We start from the raw sequence: 13,499 nt of genomic DNA, 5'->3' as shown, positions 1-13,499 counted from the left end.
GCGCGTGGGCGCTGCTCTGCAAGCATTACGAGAATAAATGGGAGTTGTCGCGTTCCAATTTTTGCACGTTCACCTCAGTGCAAAAAATAAAAAGCGATACCGCTGAGGAACTTAGCCGCATCTACAATGCCGCGATCAGTGTCGTGAACAGCCAAGAAAGCATAGGGAGACCAATTGATTCTCATGGATTCGACCTTTTGAATCACCTAGTCATCGAGCTTTTCGGCCCGAAAACGCGTCTCGAGTGGGAATCGCACACGAGCGATTCCACGGACTTGCCAAACCACGACACGTTGTTGGACTTCATCACAAGGAGAACGCTGACTCTCAAGGCCGCCAAACCAAGGGTTACTAAGGTCCTTGGAGATCCACTGCGAACCGCGAAGTCGCACGTCGTCAAACGAGTGGCCGACGCTCCCGCTTGCGTCCTGTGCAAAGGCATAACGTGATGGTGTGCGAGCAATTTAAGTCGAAATCCGCGCTCGAGCGAAAGTCCGTCGTCGAGACACATCGACTGTGCTACAATTGCACCCTGTCGCGAAATGCCAGTCAACGAAGACGTGCTTCTCGTGCAAGACGAGACGTCACACACTCTTACACGAAGCGTACGTCGCTGTGAAACCCGCAGACGCCAGTGTGTTGACCGCTGTGCGCCAAGACAACGAGTGCAAGGCCATCCTGCTTGCTACCGCGAGAATCACCGTCGACGATCGTCACGGGAATCCACACCCGGTTAGAGTCCTGATCGATCAAGGATCGGAAGTGTCCTTGATCTCCGAGGCGCTAGTCTAGCGCTTGCGCCTGCCGCGATCTCGTGCGGCAATCTCAATCCTTGGCATCGGCGGCTCATCCTCGGGTTCCTGTCGCGGGAAGGTGTCTCTCAATCTCACCTCCAGAATCAATGGAGCTCGAGTCACCGCTGTCGCTTTCATCCTGCCACGTCTCTCGTTATATCAGGGAGCACCCACGACATACAAGACTACATGGCCTCACATCGAAGGTCTCCAGCTAGCCGATCCGCAATTCTCGGCCGCCGATCCCATCGAGATGCTGTTCGGCGCTGAAGTGTGCTCCATCATCCTGCAAGAGGGCCTGCGAAAAGGCGATCCGCACACTCCCGTAGCTCAGCATACTCTACTCGGATGGATTCTCTCGGGAGGTTGCGGCGAGAATCTCCCAGCGACTCCACATCGCTCTTTCCAGTGCACCGCCGACCACGAGCTGACCGCGCTCGTGCAACTTTTTTGGGAGCAAGAGAAAGAACCTTCCGCCTCAGTGTCCATCACGCCAGACGAGCAACGTTGCGAGGAATTCTTTGCTCAGACGCACAGCCGCACCGCTGCAGGGAGGTACATTGTGCGACTGCCATTTGCCGCGTCGCCGGCAGCGCTCGGCGACACCCGCCAATCAGCCGAGCGACTGCTCACCGCCATGGAGCGACGATGCGACCGCAATGCTCGATTCGGGAGTCTGTACCGCGCCTTTTTGAAGAAATACGAGGAGGATGCATCACATGGAGGCAGTACCAAGGTCATCGGAAGCTCAGGCAAGATGTTACCTGCCTCACCATGGAGTGCAGTCCGAGAATCGAGCTCATCGACCAAACTCAGAGTGGTGTTCAACGGATCTCAGAGTACAAGATCCGGTAAGTCACTAAACTCTCAGCTATTGATCGGCGCTAACCTGTTGCCATCGCTCGCCGATATGCTAACCCGATGGCGATGGCACCGATACGTGATCATGACGGACATCGAGAAAATGTACCGCCAAATCCTCGTAGCTGAAGATAGAGACTATCAACGTATTCTCTGGCGTCACTCACTTAACGATCCGGTTCGCGAGTACCGATTGAACACGGTGACATATGGTTTGTCGTGCGCGCCATTTCTTGCTATCCGTACTCTTCGCCAGCTCGCCGATGATGAAAACGCAAGATTTCCGCGAGGTTCCGCCGCATTGAGACACGACTGCTACGTCGACGATATCGTGACCGGAGCACACACGAGAGAAGAAGCGATCGCGAAGCAATCCGAGCTCCGCCAGCTGTGCTGGGCGGGCGGGTTCCCGATGAGAAAAATGGGAAGCCAAATCATCCGGAAATCCGCGTCGCATTCCGTCGGATCATGTCTCGCGGCATGCGCGGTCGTGGGAAAAACCGAGGGTCATGCAAAAGGGCTTGCAGTGGCAACCGGTGGGACATAACCTTCGCATATTCTCAATTCAATGCTGCACCATGAGAGCTTACCAGACGGAAGTTACTCTCGGGAAACGCTCGCTTGTTCGACCCGCTCGGGTGGTTGGACACCAGTGGTGACATTCGCGCAAAATCTTGCTGCAATCAGCATGTTGAGAAGCTGGACTGGGACGCCCCGCTCCCGCAAGCAGACGCCTACCAGTGGGGCCGTTTCCTGAGGGAACTCCCAAGGCTCAGAATAAACCGCTGGTTGAACACAGGCGCCAAGGACGCGCAGATCGAACTGCACGGACGCATCCGAACGAGGGTATGCGGCCATGGTGTACCTTCGTGTCATCAGCACTGACGAGGTCAGAGTTCTCTTGCTGGCAGCAAAGAGTAAGGTCGCTCCAATCAAGCCGGTGTCCTTGCGACTGGAGCTGTGCGCCGTCGCCTTGCTCACAAAATTGGTCGCGCATACACGTACCGTTTTAAGCCTGTCCACAGCTCCAGTCACTCTTTGGTCCGATTCGAAGGTCACACTCTATTGGATCCAGGGTCACGCCTCTCGATGGAAGACGTACGTGGCCAACCGCGTGTCCATGATCCAAGAAGCGCTTCCAGAAGGACGATGGCGTCATGTTCCTGGGAAGGACAACCCTGCCGACTGCGCTTCTCGGGGAATAACACCAGGAGAGCTCTTGGATCACCCGCTCTGGTGTTCAGGCCCCCCTTGGCTGCTCACGGACGATTCGACTTGGCCTAACGCTCAGCCTGAAACTCCATCGGAGGAAGTACTCGAACAACACACCCCCGCTCACACCATCACGTCAAGGGTGGTCACGGAGCCGGAGCTCCTTCTCAGATTCTCTTCACTTTACCGGCTCCTGAGAGTCACAGCGTGGTGCTTGCGTTGGCGGCACCAAAGGAGACCGCCAGCAACAAAGAAAAGTCTGAGGTCGACCTTGACACCCGATGAAATCGACGCGGCACTCGGACGATGGATCCGAGAAGTTCAGGCGCTGCATTATCCACGCGAGGTCGCCGCCGCAGAGGATCAACGCCCGATGCCACCTCGAAGTCAGTGCGGACCTTGAGTCCGTTCATCGACAAGCAAGGAGTGCTGAGAGTCGGTGGTCGCCTAAAGCATGCGATTCTCTCTCCGGACGAGCGGCATCCAACAATCATCCCGCCGCACTCACATCTCGCACGCCTCTTGCTCGCATCACCAAGCTGCACCCAGAAGAGGACGGGGTGACCCGAGTGGCAACACTCCGCACAGCGTCTTCCGAGCTCATCCGACCCATCGTCAAATTAGTGATGCTGCCTGGACCTGCTGCCTCGCCAACTCTACACGCGGACTCGCAAGAATAGTATACCGCACATTGTGAAGAACTGCGCGATCTTCGTCAATGTATTCGTGCCGGTTAAAGCGCCTGCAATCATTGTAACGCTCGCGTTTACTTTGTTCACTTTTCGTACTCCTCGAGGATGCGGAGGATGCTTCCTATTCTCCTTTTCGAAAATAGCATGTTTACCGTTCGATGCAATGTACTATTCAATGTACCATTCTGTTACATTTTCGCCGGTTCGTTTCGAAAATATGCTGACTACGTTCTATTTTCGCAACCATTGCGCAACCTTCGCCTCGCAATCGCGATTGACAGCTAATCAACTTTGATCAATATCGTAGCTAAATTACATGACCGCGTCTGCGTCATTGCATCTCCTAAATATCTTTGTTAATTTAAACTCAGAGCGCACCCGATCAGGTGCACGCATAGGCTGCCGTTACTGTCCACGGAACGCGCACACATCATCAGCCTGCGCCATCTGAAACGCCGTGATCCCCCAAGCAACCACAGAACTCGCGACATCTGCACACTTGCCAAGCGTGATCATTAATTTCGTCACTGCGTGACAAGGCGGGCGGAATGTTCGAGATACGGCCAACATGTACATAATTTCCATATTTGGCGTTCGTGCGACATACGGATCGAAAGTTTCTAGAAGGATCTCAAGCGTCCTTAGAAGTTGCCAAAACATAAACTCGGCTATCATCTCGTCGATAAAGTCAAAAAACAACAAGCCAAAACGCACGTCGCACGTACGCAAACTTCAACCGCTATAACGGCTAAACAATTCGGATCGGTCGTCGCGCACGCGCGATCGTGTGACGCAAAACGCGTAATATGCGTTCATTCCAATCAAGAATCCAGATTTAGCATGCCGCTTGGCCGTTGCGCGCGAAATCGCCAATCGTCACCCGACACAGAGGATCATCTCAAAATTTTCAATGTGTAAAAATCTCATAGGCGAATGCAAAAGGAAGCCTTTGTTTTCAAAGAGTATAAAAGGCAAAACCGATTAGCAATAGCTCTCCTAGTCCTCCGAAACTCTTAGTTCTCCGCAACTCCTAGTCCTCCGCAACTCCTAGTTCTCCGCAACCCCTAGTTCTCCGCAACTCTTAGTTCACCGACTTTCTTAGTTTTCCGCCGCTCTCAGTTTTCCGCCGTTCTAAGTCAACGCATCGCTATTAGTGCACCGCCAAGGAAACGCTCCGCCGCTAGAAAACCACCGCGATTGATTCGCTAGAAAACCGCCGAATGTGATTCGCAAGGAATATATTTAGACAAACGCCGTATCACTTTAAAATTTCACGTCAGCGCTCTCGCTCTGACTCGCTCTCGAACAATGGGCCTTCTATAATAAGCCATTAGTTACAAGTCAGAAGTCAGAAGTCAGGAGCTAAACATTGATCAATCACAATCGTCAATTTTTTGCGTCTGACTTATACAAGTGTAGAGTGTTATGGAGAAACTGTTGGAATTCCAGATTGGCGATGTTCCTAATTTTCGATATCAATCCTAAGTTATTGCGATTGGAGCAGCTTTCAATATCCTTGATGAATTTCTTTATTGATTTCTCTTTATTGTTGGAATCTGGGAAATTAAAATTGCTACTCAATTGTAACAAATTTCTTACATATGCAGGAATGCTTGTCTCACATAAACTGACAAACTATTTTTTATTAGTTTGTTCCAATGGATTAAAAGAAATGCCTCTAAATTTATCAGGTTCGATATTGATGGTGACTAAAGATTCATTAGAATCAATCAAAGGAATCTTTTGGCTAAACTTTAATATTTTAGTTTCTTCTTTGTTATTCCTGACACAGAAAAAACGTATTGGTGGGATATCTTTGGAATTATTAAATTCTTTTTTCACCATTAACCAACAAAACTTCTTTTCATGTTTTAAAAATTGTCGAAGCCCCAGGATTCTTTATCTTGAATAAAAAATAAGGAATTAGGAATGGAGGAGGCTAGGGAAGAACACAATAGACTTCACTCTTGTGGTTATCGCTCCGAAGGCGCATGCCACAAGTCGAAAATACTTTAATGGGTCCCAGATACGTGCTATTACTCAATCTGTGACAGTGCATCCGTCGGTCTTCCTTTTTTAGGTTAAGAAACTTAATTCTTTTAACCAGAGATAAGGTCAGTATGATCTTGGGAAGATGGAAAGGAAGGACACCGAAAGAAATGTTCATCACTATTTTATTGTTTTTACAAAAGCAAATTGATTAGATTGTAGACATTTGTGTATGCATATATATGTATACAGGGTGTCATGAATGTACGGTCTCATTCATTCCGAGCAGGTAGAGTAGACTAAACTGAGTAGAAAAGTTCTCTCCATTTTGTAATGCTCGCAATAATTAACAAGGTATTAACGTTTAAAAATAGCCGAATACGCGCGTCCACCCGACCTACTATTGCCGAAGGTACGGCTCACCGAATGCACGGCACGCGGGCTACGAGGAGCGGAGATGGCCTAGCAGGCCGCGCCGCGCCGTTCGAGCTTAAAGGCTTATGACGGTAAGCCCCGCTCCTGGCGGCCCGCGCGCTCGGGCCGTATCTTTAGCAATGACAGGTCGGGAGGACGCCTATTCGACTTATCTTTAAACGTTAATATCTCGTTAATTATTGCGAGCATTGCAAAATAGTAGAGGACTTTTCTACTCAGTTTAGTCCACTCTACCTGCTCGGGACGAGTGGGGCCGTATATTCATGCCACCCTGTATATATATATATATATACCGGGTGTCTCAGAGCACCCGTACCACCCTTTTAAAAGGTAGGGATGTGTTTGTACAAAAAAATGGTTCAGACAAAATTTGCAGGATTTCGGGAGATCTATCTGATGGTGACCTTGAATTTGACCTTGAGGTCGACCTTGGGCATAACTCAAGGTCAAAGTACCGTTTTACAAATGTAAAACCTTTATTCACGACATCACAAATGAAAATAGCGGAAAATTTTACGTCCGAATACGTTATCAAGCCTAGGTCAAAATTACCCTTAGAGGTCATGTGGAGGTCAAGTTACTTTTAGAGCACCCGTACCAACCTTCTAAAAGATATGGATGTGTTGTATAAAAAATAGTTCAAACAATATTAGGTATTTACATAGCTATGATGCATCCATCTGCTGGTGAATTTGAATTCTACCTTTAGATTCATTTGTAGTCGTGTACATCGATTTTTAAAGATTCCTAACTATCAAGATCTTGAACAGTCGATGCCGCCTGTATCAGCGTTACCCAAGATGTACCACGTGGAGGTCACAAGGTCGGACTTACACCTCGTCGGGGTGCTTTTTTAAGGTGGTTCCCCTTGCCGTCACCTTTGTTCGTACGCATGTGTTCAGTCTAGATTTTCGAAGTGTCCTCCACGTGCATGTATGCAGGCTGTTATTCTTCGTTGAAAATCATCCGTCACCCGACGAATTCCGACAGGATCTAGAGACTGAATGGCTTCTCGAATTCTGTTCTTCATGTCTTCTGAAGTCATAGGTCGTTCACGGTATACGAGGTCTTTTATTCTTCCCCACAAATAAAAATCCAAAATTGTAAGATCCGGTGATCGTGGTGGCCAGTTATGTGGACCATATTTACCTATCCATTGGCCGCGAAATATGCGGTTCAGTTGTTGACGAGCAATGACAGACGTGTGGGCTGGACATCCATCCTGTTGAAACCACATATTTAGACGTAGTTAAAGTGGAATATCTTCAAGTAAACGTGGGAGTTCGTTTTCGAGTAAATCGACTAAACTGAATTAAACTACACTAAACTAAACTAAACTGAACTGAACTGAACTTACTTGTTTGTTTTGCTTTTCTCCCTTTGCTCGCTTAAGAATTTTAAAAACTGTCGGTTTTTTTTTAAGGTTTTATACCTAAGTAGGTAGGTACTTAGGTACTTCAATATTCGGGGATTATTATTCATTTATAGGTAGATATGTCTTATTCAAACGAAGAAGCTGCGTTAATGTTGTCGGTTTTGGGTAGGGCTGGAAGTTTTCGCGAAGCTGAAAGAATGTGGCGAAATGAATATCCCGATCGTACACCGCATTCGCGCAATGTTTTCAGTCGTTTGCAACGGCGGATAATTCAAAAAGGTATCGTCCAATCGGATTATAATAAAGGAATGCAAATTCATCGTCCGCTTCGTGCAGTACGGGCACCTGATATAATTGCTTCTGCTCTTGTAAATCCTACCGATTCTTTAAGAAGACGAGAAAGAGATAGTGGAATAAGTATAATAGAAGCACTATCAGTAGAATTTTGCGAAAAAATTCATTTCATCCATATCGAATGTCACTTCACTAGGCCATGACATTGGACGATCATAGACAAAGACTGATATTCTGTAATTGGATTACTCAACAATTACCTACTTTCCATAGAAGTATCTTGTTTTCTGATGAGTGCACCTTCAAAAGTGACGGCGAAGTGAACACACATAATCTCCGTTATTGAGTGCAAGAGAATCCACATTGGTATCGAGAAATCGATCATCAACGTATCTGGAAAGTCAATGTTTGGTGCGGAATTGTTGATACGCATATCGTCGGACCATTTTTCTTTGAAGAAAATCTAAACCGTTTTCTGTATGTCGATTTACTCGAAAACGAACTCCCACGTTTACTTGAAGATATTCCACTTCAACTACGTCTAAATATGTGGTTTCAACAGGATGGATGTCCAGCCCACACGTCTGTCATTGCTCGTCAACAACTGAACCGCATATTTCGCGGCCAATAGATAGGTAAATATGGTCCACATAACTGGCCACCACGATCACCGGATCTTACAATTTTGGATTTTTATTTGTGGGGAAGAATAAAAGACCTCGTATACCGCGAACGACCTACGACTTCAGAAGACATGAAGAACAGAATTCGAGAAGCCATTCAGTCTCTAGATCCTGTCGAAATTCGTCGGGTGACGGATGATTTTCAACGAAGAATAACAGCCTGCATACATGCACGTGGAGGACACTTCGAAAATCTAGACTGAACACATGCGTACGAACAAAGGTGACGGCAAGGGGAACCACCTTAAAAAAGCACCCCGACGAGGTGTAAGTCCGATCTTGTGACCTCCACGTGGTACATCTTGGGTAACGCTGACACAGGCGGCATCGACTGTTCAAGATCTTGATAGTTAGGAATCTTTAAAAATCGATGTACACGACTACAAATGAATCTAAAGGTAGAATTCAAATTCACCAGCAGATGGATGCATCATAGCTATGTAAATACTTAGTATTGTTTGAACTATTTTTTGTACAAACACATCCATATCTTTTAGAAGGTTGGTACGGGTGCTCTAAAAGTAACTTGACTTCCACATGACCTCTAAGGGTAATTTTGACCTAGGCTTGATAACGTATTCGGACGTAAAATTTTCCGCTATTTTCATTTGTGATGTCATGAATAAGGGTTTACATTTGTAAAACGGTTTTGACCTTGAGTTATGCCCAAGGTCGACCTCAAGGTCAAATTCAAGGTCACCATCAGATAGATCTCCCGAAATCCTGCAAATTTTGTCTGAACCATTTTTTTGTACAAACACATCCCTACCTTTTAAAAGGGTGGTACGGGGTGCTCTGAGACACCCGGTATATATACAGGGTGCGGCAGAGAAACTTACTTTTTTTAAAGGTTAATAAAAACGAAACTATTGGAGATATCAGTATAATTCTTTTTTCCCCTTACAGATCACCTCATCAAATTTTTTTGCATGCACTTTTGAAAATTACATCTATCAAATGACGATCGCCGTTGTCTATACACTGATTAAGTCGATTTCTGAAGTTTCGCGTCACTCTCTGAAGCATATCCACCGGTATTTCGGCGATGGCGTTCCGAATGTTTGTCTTCAGGTGAGCTAGGGTCTGTGATCGATCGTTGTAAACGATAGACTTCAAATAACCCCATAGGAAGAAGTCGCATGGAGTCAAATCTGGAGAGCGCGCCGGTCAAGGGAGATCGCCTCTGAGAGAGATGAGGCGGTCAGGGAAGTGTTCCCTCAACAATTCCATCGAGGCCCGTGCTGTGTGGGCCGTGGCTCCGTCTTGTTGAAACTACACATCCCCGACGTCCATTTCTTCCAGATGTGGAAGGAAAAATTCATCGATCATCTCCCTGTATCGAGTTGCATTCACCGTGACAGCGCGCTCGTTTTCCTCAAAAAAATAAGGACCAATGATCCCGACCGACGAAATTGCGCACCAAACGGTAATACGTTCATAATGGAGAGGGGTTTGGTGAAGTTCATGTGGATTTTCAGCACTCCAGTAGCGCATGTTCTGTTTGTTGACACAGCCGGAAAGGTGAAAGCGGCCATTACCAAAATATGCCTCGAGGGCGAACGCGCGATGCTCTCTCGTCCAAAGCATGATCGAGATTGGCTGTGGAGGGGGAGGGAACAAAAATTGAGGACCTATCCTCTCGGACGGACCCCCTCCCAGCTTCCTACCTTCACCCCTTGCCGTTTGACACGTTTTTCAAAAAAGTAAGTTTTTCTGCCGCAACCTGTATATAAAAAATTTAGATATTAGCTTATATTGTATATATATATATATATATATATATATATATATAATACAAATAATAATAGTAAAACTAAACTAATATCTAAATTTTCTGTATGTGTGAGTGACTATGTGGGATGAGATGATGTGGTCATAGGGAGTGAGAGCCTTGCAGATTCGGCGAGGTTTTGGAAGGATTGGAAAATCTCATCTAAGGATCGATTGTCTTCAGAAGGGACGGGAGAGAAAGAGGGAGGAGGAATTGCGCGGTGTGGAGAGAGTAGGAAAGTAAGAAGGGAAAAGAAACTCAAAATCTAATGATGAAGGAGATGAAGGATCGTCCTTGATTAAGTCCACCACAGGGATCGCTGAGAGAAAGGGGGAGGAGAGGGAGAGGGAAAGGGCGAGGGAGGGAGGGAGGGAGGGAGGGAGGGAGGGAGAGAGAGAGAGAGAGAGAGAGAGAGAGAGAGAGAGAGAGAGAGAGAGAGCTTCTTCCGACTAATTGTCCTTTTGTGGGCCTTCTCCAGATCAGAATGAAGCCTCTTGGTAGATAAAAGTTCCTGATTGGATTTTTACGTTTCGAGATCCCCTTTTACGATTATCCCCTTTTTTTTTAGTGCCTCGATCTTAGCTCGTTTCCTTTGACCTACCGATGATGATTGCACTTTATCATCTATATTAGAAATTTCTCTTTAATTTAAGGGGATGCTGGAGTTAATCAAGGTATTACAGGTTTTCATTTCCAATGTATAAGATGCTTACGCTCTCTGAGTTAATATATCATGTAGGAAATTCGATCGATTAATTATCGATATTTTTATTCCGTTTCCTATATTACTATCTTAACAGGGACGTGTATTAGGGTCGGTTCCACAAATGTAAGATTTATTTTGGAAAATTTTCCTATTTTAGAATTGAGAAAAAAATAAACCGTAATTGACGTTAATCTTATATTTGTAGAATCGGACCTTAGAAATACAGTTATATTATGTACACATGCAATGTAGCCCGTGTTCCAATATATACCACCACAGTACTAAAAATCTGTAATATACATAAAATACAGATTTTTAATTATATAAATAGTTATATCGATACGAAGCCGTAATAGCACTTTTTTCTTATCCAATGCCATTTTAGGTTACGATAATATATTATCAATAAATGAATACTACATTGCACATACATAATGTAACTCTTTTTGCTCTGTCTAATAAAAAGAGATAGACACTTATAGTACTTACATTACTAACATGACTTATATATTTAATAACATTACAATCCGAAGCGCCACTACAGTCTAAGTATTAAAATGTTGAACTAATATATATATTATTCAAACGAATGAATTAATTTCAGAAATAATAATTACGTGTCGACATTGACGCAATTAATCTGAAATGTAATAATCCCCCCAAAAATTCCCCAAATTAATCTTAAAAAACTGTAATAAACTTATTGCGAAAAAATATTGCCTCGGCCGGGAGTCGAACCCGGATCTCTTGCATTCCGTGCGAGCGTCCTGAGCCTTTAGACTACCGAGACCTTAGCAATAATTTTTCGCAATAACCGATATGTATCGAGAGTAACGCATTATTTCAGCGCGCGTTTATAAACAATAAGATAGGAAACAAGACCGTTTATATTAAATAACATTACAATCCGAAGCTAAAATTATTGCTAAGGTCTCGGTAGTCTAAAGGCTCAGGACGCTCGCACGGAATGCAAGAGATCCGGGTTCGACTCCCGGCCGAGGCAATATTTTTTCGCAATAAGTTTATTACAGTTTTTTAAGATTAATTTGGGAAATTTTTGGGGGGATTATTACATTTCAGATTAATTGCGTTAATGTCGACAACCATATCGACACGTAATTATTATTTCTGAAATTAATTCATTCGTTTGAATAATATATATATTAGTTCAACATTTTAATACTTAGACCGTAGTGGCGCTTCGGATTGTAATGTTATTTAATATAAACGGTCTTGTTTCCTATCTTATTGATTATATATTTAATATAGAAAATTGTATATGTATTATACTATGATAATTCTAACATTGTTGTAACATATAACAAAACATTATTAGTGAATATAAATTATAATTATATTTTATATGTATTATAATGTACATATATACAATAATGTACCCAAAATATAATTTTAATATCGCATATATCATTAATTCACTGACATGTTTACATGTCTTCACTAATATATCAATAATAGAATAATGTTTTTTGTGTCAATTTTGTGTATACATAAAATGTGTATATTGTAATACACATAAAATGTAATTGTAATTCGTATTTATGAATGTCTTTTTATAAACGACGTTAGAATTAAATTTTATATATCATTATATATTATAATATAAAATTTTAATATTGCATAAAAATGAACATAGAGAACATCTGCATGAATATCCATATAGATATATATATATATATACATATATATATATACATACATATATGAAACACGTGTTCATATACATTGACAATAATATATGTTACATCTTGACTAAATCCTAAAATGATATTGATCGTAGGAAAAAGTGATATTACGACTGTGTATTAATATTAACTGCGAGTACTGACAATACATAACTACAGATTTTCAGTATTGACAGTGTACATTGACACATGATCCTAATAGCATTTTTCCTGTAGTACAATGTCATTTTAGATCAGAATGTGATATGTATTAGCTATACATAGATATATTACACATACAATATATACGTAGCTATACCATTTTTGCTACGTTTAATAAAAAGTTGTAGAAGTTAATCATGTTAAAATATTAGTGATGCACTTAAATATAATATAGCCAATATTGCATATATGTATACTATAATGTGTGAATATACGTTGCAGATAGAAGTTATCAATGCTAAGCTATTTATGCATTCCCTATGTTTAAATATGCAATATTAAAATTGTATAAATATATAAAATATATATATATATACACACACACACATAAAATGAGGATTTATCAGAGGATTCGTAATTTGATTATTTTTTTTAAGATGTTACATCTGATCATCTGCGTTTGACTCTTGTTAGCTTTGATTTGTATTAGTTGTATGTATATTCTGATATTGAAAATATAAAAGCATATATCACTAATATTTGATCATAAAAAAACATATCTCTTTTTATTAAACGTAAAAAAAAGAGGACATCAGTACATCTTTTTGTTACACGTAACAAAAAGAGATGAAGTAGCTACACACGTATGTGAATATGAATTAGAAATATATTTTATGTTTTGTAATGTGTGTATACATCATAATGCACATAAAATATAATTCTATTATTCACTAATGTGTCTATATTATATCTGCATGAAAAGCTGAGTATGACCTAAGTATGATATAACTTCTATCTCTCTTTTATGGGCCTTCTACAATAACACATTAGTTACAAATCAGA

General features: G+C 42.9%; 2 protein-coding genes across 2 annotated transcripts; both read left to right on the top strand.

The window, feature by feature from the left end:
• The first annotated feature begins 448 nt into the window (after window positions 1-448).
• LOC147907136 (uncharacterized) lies at window positions 449-2,202 on the top strand. The gene is made up of 3 exons (XM_087414763.1): window positions 449-560; window positions 629-732; window positions 958-2,202. Exons 1-3 carry the CDS (start codon window positions 449-451, stop codon window positions 2,200-2,202), a joined length of 1,461 nt encoding a protein of 486 aa, XP_087270889.1.
• Window positions 2,203-2,511: 309 nt separating this feature from the next.
• Window positions 2,512-3,270, top strand: LOC147907135 (uncharacterized). The gene has a single exon (XM_087414762.1). It carries the CDS (start codon window positions 2,512-2,514, stop codon window positions 3,268-3,270), a length of 759 nt encoding a protein of 252 aa, XP_087270888.1.
• Window positions 3,271-13,499: the final 10,229 nt, after the last annotated feature.

This window comes from Acromyrmex echinatior, chromosome 16 (assembly GCF_024713525.1).
Source record: "Acromyrmex echinatior isolate Ae372 chromosome 16, ASM2471352v2, whole genome shotgun sequence".
Lineage (NCBI taxonomy): Eukaryota > Metazoa > Arthropoda > Insecta > Hymenoptera > Formicidae > Acromyrmex > Acromyrmex echinatior.
The sequence above is the reverse complement of the archived record's forward strand: the minus strand, read 5'-3'. Positions and strand labels throughout refer to the sequence as shown.